Source organism: Motacilla alba, chromosome 3, assembly GCF_015832195.1.
Source record: "Motacilla alba alba isolate MOTALB_02 chromosome 3, Motacilla_alba_V1.0_pri, whole genome shotgun sequence".
Lineage (NCBI taxonomy): Eukaryota > Metazoa > Chordata > Aves > Passeriformes > Motacillidae > Motacilla > Motacilla alba.
The window spans coordinates 50583649-50592434 of NC_052018.1; the positions used below are offsets into that span (position 1 = coordinate 50583649).

Consider the following 8786-nt stretch of genomic DNA (forward strand, 5'->3'; position numbering starts at 1 on the left):
AATTTTACTGTAAAGTCAACATTCCAAATGTTTTCTGCTGTTTGCCCGAAGTTAAACTTACAATAATGAAATCACTATGACATATTTTGTTTGCTTTACTTCAAAGTTTTCCTTATCTTCAAAAATTTCCTTATAATAATTTATTCAGCAAGAAATGTAGCCTAGTACAGTAGTCTGGAAATGAACTGCACGTTATTTGGCTTCTAAAGTAAAATCACAAAAGTTAGATGATGTACTGATTTTATCTTTCTATACCATACTTTGATAGGTACTTTGGAGCATATGGGCATCATATTGATCTCATCTAGCACATGATGCCTAAAGTAGCTAGTATAAGCTTAGTACTTAAAACTGAAAGAAAAACAAATTATTTGGGTTAAAGATATAACAAGGATGGGAAAAATTAATCTTTCTCTAGGGCCATTCCATTGACAGAAACTTAACAATTTTGCAGTATCATGTTTATTTTATAATATAGAGAGAAAACCCATAGTACTTGGTTGAAGGAGGAGTCACTGTCAGAACAGTTGTCTGTGTAATAGCCACTCTGACGTTCTTTCTTTGCTTTACCAGCCAGCTCCTTATCATGCATCCGATCTTCTTCAAACTTGTTAATCAAAGATTCTACCACAACCATCATGACATTCTTCAAGGCATGTATCATTTCTCTGTATCTTCAAAGTAAAGATTGTTTTAATATATAAGAACATAAAAATCACTATTAAAAAAAAAAAGAAATTGCTACATCATGAATAACTGAATATGACATAAGGCTAATTGGACTTGAACTCCCTGAATTTACAGAAATTAAAGAATACCAAATCCAAACTGAGCAAGGACACATATATTTACCTTACATGTTTCAGTTAATGATGTTTTTAAATCACAACAAAACTCCTTTCTTTCCCTTCCAGAACCACTCAATGAAATACCACTATTACAATTCTATTTTGGGATGTTTTTAAAAACAACACAAGTCCACCAAAAAGGAATATCTGTCCCTGAGAAAACAGGCCAGTTCTCATCCTTGTTACTGTTCGTTTCTTGTAGTTCAACATCCAATTTTTCTTTTGCTGTAAACCTTGAGCAGAACCAGTAGAAGTAAACAATTCATCCTGGTTCAAGATCTTGAGTACAGGTCATGCACACAAAATAATTTTCTTCCAACAAAACCTGAGTTTTTCTGATTTCCACAATTGCAAAATAATATCCACAGGGAAGCAATTCAAAATTTAAAAAAGCTTCAGAAAAGCATCCTATTGAAAAATGTTGATGTTTTATTTCAATTTATTTTTTACCTTAATGCTACAATTATTTATTTTACAGTCATCAAAGATACAGATTATCATAGTGTGCTTTAATATCTTCCTACATGTCAAATTAAAAATATTAGATACATTTTTAGTTCATTGGTGTTTCTTTTACCAATTTTAATATGCACAAAATCCTAAGGTCCTGATCCTTGAAATGAAATTATAGAAACAGCATGATCTAAAAAATGGTTATCCTAACATCTATTTTCCTATTTTCTTACTTTGCAACAAATAAAAATGACTAAATTGATGCTAAAATCCTAAATACCTCAAAAATGTCACATATTTGCTACCTATCTTTTTAATGCAATTGTTCTCAACCTAAAGTCCAGGATGAAACAAAGCACGAAAAATTGCAATGTATGATGGCAACATGTGAATTTCTTAGCACTGATTTTGGTTAGAGGTTCAGAATTGTTATTGTTTCAGATCTTATTTTTTCAAAACACATTATGGAAAAGCAGAAGGAATACTAAGACAAAGAAGAAGAAATAGAGATGTGAATTACAGGTATATACTCACTCTTTTGATTCACGGGCCTTCTTAGTAAGGTGTTGGACAAGTGTGTCATAGCCAGATACTTCACCCTGACTTTGTGCCGTGGTACATTTTTCTGTTTCTTCTTCAATCACAGGTCCCACAGTATTTTTTATGTATTGTCTAAGGTATTTCACAAACTCATAGCTGCAAGAAATATGCAAAATTAAAATGCTATATCTCTTTGAATTCACCATGAAACATTTTTGACATTATATCAACAACCACTATCTTCCCTCCCAGTAGATCTGTTAGTCTGAGGTAAGAGTTCATGACTTGCATAGAAATAAACTTCAGGAGTGTAAAATAACACATTACAGTTTGATTTTCTTCAATATGGTCAGTATCAGGATATTGAAGGAAGAAATAACACCAGATAGAAGAAAAAAAACAAGACTTAGTTTACCAAAATGCACATTTTCACTTTGTGCTTCTTCTAAAAGTAAAAATCCACTCAGAAAAAAAGGTAAAGATTTTGTAGACAAAAAACAACGGGTATCAAGAAGTTTCAAATTCCAAAAGAAACATTCCTTGTAGCACTCTAAACATGTATTAAGAGTCTAAACTGTCTGGTAATATTATTTATGCATTATACATACAAAATTAGAAAATACACAAAAAACATAGTTTCTAAATCAGAGCATATGATGGCCTATGAAATTCTGTGTGTCATAACAATACACAGATATCAATCAAACTGACAAAACAGCTGTCTGTGATTACAGAAACATATCAATTTCAAGGATTCACCACTTTGTAGTCTTATGATCAGATACCCACAGACAAAATAATCAGAGGGAGCTCTCAAACTAAAGACTCTCCCTAGGTCCTCCAGCTTTATATTAGCTATAGAAATTGCTAAAGAGTACTGCTAAAGAATAAATCAGCTTTTCTTTTTTGGCTAGTTCTGTGATTTGTATAAAGGGCAAGGCAAACAGAAACACACAAAAAAGTAATCACATAGGTGCAATAGATGCATAATTTTATTTTCATGGTATCAAAAGTAGATGTGCAACTACTTCATGTTAACTTAGATTAAAAAAACCCAAACCACAAACAACAAAGCACACAAAATTGTTTTAAGATAGATGATACTTCTCACTGGATTGCCTACCTCACGTTCCATCAGGTATGTCAGTATTTTTTCCCCCCCTACCTTTCCATTCTTGTTCACAGCGAAAGTAATAGAAATATGTCTCAAGAAAGATGCAACATATGCTTATTTTTGTTTTCATTTGGGAAATTGCACACAACTCTCCACTGCATCAAAGCTTTCATGAAACTGTCTCCCCTTTGTTTTATAAGGGCAACACTCCCAGGGTATCTGTTTTTGCAGTGACTCCTTCACTCTGAAATATGCAGTAACCACATCACTATTCACACCACTACTTGTATGTCTGAGGTTCTAGTCTTCATCTTCTGCATTATTCTTCCACCTTAGACATGTTTTGTAACAATTATGCATTTCAGCAATGACAATACCACTTCTTCACAAGCAGAATCAATTCAGGCTGATCCGGTAGGACTTACAAAGAAATCACACTTGGGGGTTAAAAATATCTCTAAATGTAACAGAAAACATGCTACTTATGTAGTTCAAAATCCTTTTGTCTACTACTGCACAGAAATTTTGTACTTGATTCAATTTTTCCTTTTTGTTAGCTTTCTGAGGATCTTGCATTTCTGTTTTTTCTACATCAAGGTGGGAACAAAGGGGAAGGCCTCAAATTACTGTGTCAAAATAAGCATGAGGCAGAAACAGTACTGCTCAAGTGCTGAGAGCAGCAGTGGACAGTCCAAAAGCACACACTACTAATAACAGAGTTTGCAATCTGGATGGATAGGTTCAGGAGAAAGTTTCCTAATGGCCTCACTTATAAATGACCATATGACCTCTCTGACTTTCCACGAAAACCAGTCTACGCTGCCGTGGCTCACAAACAAGACAAGAATACCTCCAGAAATACTGCAGCACCAGAGAGTAATCCTTATGTTCTGAATTTAAAGATCATTTGATTTTCCATTAAAACTAAATTAAAAGTGTTCTCATGAAAAGAAGTATTTTCAGGATCACCAATTTTCTAATATACAAGAAAGAGTAATGGATGTCAAGGTTTCACTGCTGTAAAAGGAAAAGCTATACAGGCATTACTTCAACCACTTACAGACCTTACTCCCTCACCCTGCATTTTCCATTATGTTCTCAGAAAAAATGACAATTTTTTTTTTTTTTTTTGAGCTTTATTGTATAGATCTTCTCTAAATATTTTTTTTTCTTTCAGAACTACATGTCTTTCAACTTTGACATGTTTACAACCAATTTTACTCTCATGCTCATCACCCAGCAACCTATTATTCAAAATTCACAAGAGTACAAGCAACAGTGTAATTCAATACATTGGTAACAAAAACTAAAACTGAACTTGAACTGAAATACCTTTTAAAGAATCTTCAGAATACATGCAAGCATCAAGATTTTAAAATTACAGTGAAACACTAGATAAACCCTAGTTCGACTTCATTTATTTACTTTTACCCAACTCCTACTGTCAAAGGAATGCTAACACCTAGGTAAATTTAAGAGCATGTAAATAGTGCCATTTCTGAAAAAACTGATAGGGAACCAGCTTTCTCAGAAGCCAGGTGACAGAGCTGTTTCTTATTAAAATGCCCTCAGGTTATTTCAGCCTGATATTCTCTTGGCTTGTCCTAAATCGTGTACTAAAAATCTCCCATGTAGTAAAAAAATAATCAAGTTATAACATCATGGAAAGGAAAGAGGAGCATGGGATCTAGAAATTTACATTGCATGTGAGGTCACACTGTCAAATCTGATTTAACAGAAGTGTGATGGGGATACATTTCTGTTTTACTTAAAAAATAAATTAAAAGAATGATTGGAACAGATAGATAAGATAGACATGTTCAGTAATATGGGCCAGAGAGATCAATCAAATATGGAAGCCAAATGGCCCTCTGAAAACATACTGTCTTTTGAAAAACACAACTATGCTCTCTAGCAGGTATCAAATATACTGAGAGTCCCCAGTGACTACTTCTTCTAGCTCCTTTTCACGTGTGCATTTAGTGCATTATGTGTGCACATGCATCAGAGCTTTGTAAATTCCTCTCTCACAAACAGCTCATGAATTACTACTGCAGCAAAAATATATTGGCAAAAGTGGATAGGGAAGAAAGCAAACCAAGAAAATGGCAACATTAATTTTATTCTTTAAATTAGCATCGTCTGAGAGTTGATTAGTGACAGGAATATCTACATATGTATGAATACACACACATTTACAAAGTAATATAAAGTGTAGACATTTCCCAGGAACAGTACAGTTTAAGACATACCAACTTCTTCAAAAGACTAAAAATAGCAAAAAATATTTTTACTTGTGAAAATTCTCATCTGTTTCCTCCAAATGCAAGAGAATTTCTTCTGCACATTCTGCTGATGGAGCTCCAGTGATTTTTTCCTTCACACTCTGCAGCAACTGTTTAAGCATAGACTGTAATAAAGCTTCATCTTCGCTTGTAAAGTGAGACATCTGTAGAAAACAAATAGAAGAACAAGAAACTCTCATAGTTTTGTTTTTACTCAAGATGCTAAGAAAAGCCCAAATCCCTTAAATTGCCACTTTTTTACTATTATCAACAGGATTTTCTATCAAAAGACACAATCACAGGCAGGAAATATTTGACAGAGCTTATCTTCAGACAAACTGAAAACAAAACAATCAAATCAGCTTCACTAAAACTCTTGATATTGTAGCATAATATTCTTAAAGGATATATGAAGAAGAAAAGCTTGAATAATCCTACTTGCACTTGCCCATGATACAGGCACAAGACCACATGGTAAGCTAAAACAATAAAAAGAAGGGAAGGTTTAACAGATGTAATGACTGTATCTTGATAAGAAAACTTTATAAATAGTCTCTCACCTGCTTCTCATCCACTAGCACTACCCAGTTCTGACTTTGGAATCCTTCTACTCAGAGCTATTGCTGTGCCCACGACTGAAAGTGCTGTCAGTTTTTGCAAGGGCCAGGTGGAATTATCAGAACAGTTTAACTGCCCTGTGCTAATCAACAGCAGTGACCTGACAGAGTACTGTCAAATTAAATGGAAACTACTGGGGAAAACTGTGAGGAGAAGCAGCGAGAAATTAGAAACATCTGCCAAATCCAGAAGACAGACAATCAGTTAAATTTTCAAAAACTGCAAAGAAAGAAAATACACAAGCTCATTTTTGACCTTTTTTAATCAATGGCTTAAAAATATTTATATGCCAAAGAAGACTTTCAAACCTCAGTGGCACTTTTATCTTATATATTTCTAGCCTATTTAAGGAAAAATTAATTGGATATTTGACTTTTCTGAATTGAAAATTAAAGACTCTCTAAGCACTTGTGAATAAACAATACATACATACTTGAAAGAGACAATATAGCAAATTACTGTTTAAGTATCAAATAGTATCAACCAGAGGGAAAAAAAAAAAAAAAAACCATATAGCACTAGCTGGAAGAGTTATGTTTTATGAAAGGTAATAGTTCATCAAGGTAACACTCTTCTGTGGTAAGTAGCACAGCTGCTGAACATTTCACTTAGACCTATCATTGTTCAATATTAACTCAATCATCTCACCAGAAATTTCATTAAACTAAACTCAGAGCAAACAAACACAACACCCCAAATCCCTTGCAATAATCTTAACTCACTGATTTGCCTTCTTTTTCTCATAGAATCTCAAGATACTTAATCAAAGTCAATGCACTTTTAGGTCTGTATAAACATCAGACAATATCCTAATCCCCTGGAGGGAAAAAAAAAAATTACGAAGTATTTTTGTATAACTAGGCATTTTTAGAAGTGCAAGGTATCCAGATACTCGCTGGCAGTCAGTGCTAAGCCCTGCTCAGGTTATTCATAGAGAGAAATCATGAGAATATTACAGTTTCACCTCCAGCTTGCCTCGAAAAGTCTTACTGAATGTAATAATTAACAAAGACACATATCTTACATTTCATTTGTAAAGGTTTGCGGTGTGTTGTGCTTGGTTTTTTGGTGGTTGCTGCTTTGGGGGTGATTTCCCAGCAGGCACAGCCCCCATTCAGTTTCCAGGCAACATTTAAATGGCCATTTTCTCTGTAAATTACAACTTTACCCTGAGCCCAGTTTGGGCAGTCTTTTCAAGGTCCCGGCACTATTCCAAATGACAATCCTGCCCCACAACTCGGGCAACGATTCAGAAGCGGCCTGTCGCCAGCATTTATCCTTACACCAACCTTCACCTGGGCAGGGAGGCAATTTTAGCATCAAGTCGAGGGGAGCAGCTCCCAGAACGCCAGCAGTGCGAGAACCCCTGCACCTTCGGGCGCTTCCCCGCCCGTCCTTCGGCTGCGCACCAGGGCGGGGCGGCAACCAGGATTCCCGGGACAACCCATAAAGGGGGAGAGCAACCGGTCGGTCCAAGTGCTTTCCTCAGCTAACGCTGACAGCGCGGGCGAGCTCTGCCCGGGCACCCGCTCAGCTCCGCCACGCTCCCCCCCCAGCCCCGGGATCCCCGCGTTCCCATTCCCTGCCCGCAGCCCGCTCCGCCGGGATTCACCTTGGGCGGCCGCGGCCCTTGGCAACCGCGGCGCCGCCGCTGCCGAGTCTCGCCGGGCCCTGGAAACATCGCGAGAGGCCGCGCGGGCCGCCCGCGCCCCGCCCGCGCGGGGTGGCGGTGTGGCGGTGGTGGCTGCCGTGAGGGCGCTGGGGGAGCTGCTCCGCTGAGAGCCGCTCCGCTGCCAGCCGGGATGTGTCTGCCGCTCCGCTGCCAGCCGGGATGTGTCTGCCGGTATGGGCAACCCCAGCACAGCTCAGGAACGCTCAGCGCTTCCTGGCTTCAGCTCCTCTCTGTTCAGCCCGGCGTGGTGGCCCTCAGGTTTCCCGCTGGAATCAAAGGAATGCAGTCATGCCGTTATTCCCAATTTGCATCAGCAGGGGAGCAGGTTGTCTCAGTAAATAAAATTTTGAAAGACAAGGAATTTTTCAGCTCTCTATGACTCTCCATTCCCTCCTGTGATGAAGGAAATATTACAAATCATTTTTTCTCTCATTGCAATCATTTTTTCTCTCCAACAAATAAATTCATAACATAAAACCAGCAAAAGCAGATTGATATGAAATAACTTCTATTAGGTCAGCTATAATCAACCGGAATTTGGTTACCATAAACATTTGTGGTGATGTTTTTTAGTGCTTGCATGCAAGGTGTTACATAGTGCATTATTAAGGTGTTACATAGTGCATTATTATCCTTTCCCCCTACATTTTTCTAATGATTCTGATGTTGGGTGGTGCTAATCTTCCGTGATGATGTGTCCTTTAAATGTTCATCTTCCGTGTAACACTAACCTTCCATGAGGAGTTGTTCCTTTAACTGGGCCTCTAGCCCCTTCAGTTAACAGAGCTCTACTCAGTTGTGGGGATCCACTTGCACAGTAGAATTAAGCTTGTAAATTCCTGTATTTCTATTGGAAAGGGACTATTCAGGAGCAACACAAACCTCTCTTACTGCTGGTTCTCAGAAACCGGATTTTGATCGGTTGCAACAAAGTTTCTATGATACCTTTAGCAGTGAGCTCTTCGGTGCTTGGATGTGGCCAGTGCGCTCAGGTACCCACAAAATAAAATTGGAAAAATTGTCTGCTTACTACTGCTTGCAAAGGAGCTCCAGTAAGCTGACCAGAGCCCTGGTAGCTTGGCCATGCACTCTCCCCATCTTCTAAGTGCATTGTTTGGCATGGGCTACACGTTACAGCAGCTTATTCCACATCCATGCTAGGCTCTTCCTTCACAGGCAACAGAATATTTTGCTTCTTTTCTGTCCTCATACCCACTGAGAGGTGCACTGGTGCACACTTCCAATTCCTTTATCAC

General features: G+C 37.8%; 1 protein-coding gene across 5 annotated transcripts in view; it reads right to left on the reverse strand.

Moving 5' to 3' along the window:
- Positions 1-7645, reverse strand: part of TBC1D32 (TBC1 domain family member 32) — a 74348-nt gene extending 66703 nt beyond the window's left edge. The window contains exons 1-4 of one of the 5 annotated variants that reach the window (XM_038132507.1): positions 7471-7645; positions 5250-5404; positions 1836-1997; positions 497-674 (exon numbers count right to left, since the gene is read on the reverse strand). In XM_038132507.1, the coding sequence (XP_037988435.1) occupies positions 497-674; positions 1836-1997; positions 5250-5404; positions 7471-7539 (564 nt within the window). In that variant the 5' untranslated portion in view covers positions 7540-7645. The other 4 variants (XM_038132503.1, XM_038132506.1, XM_038132505.1 and 1 more) reach the window with 4 other exon arrangements.
- Between the last annotated feature and the right edge of the window lie 1141 nt (positions 7646-8786).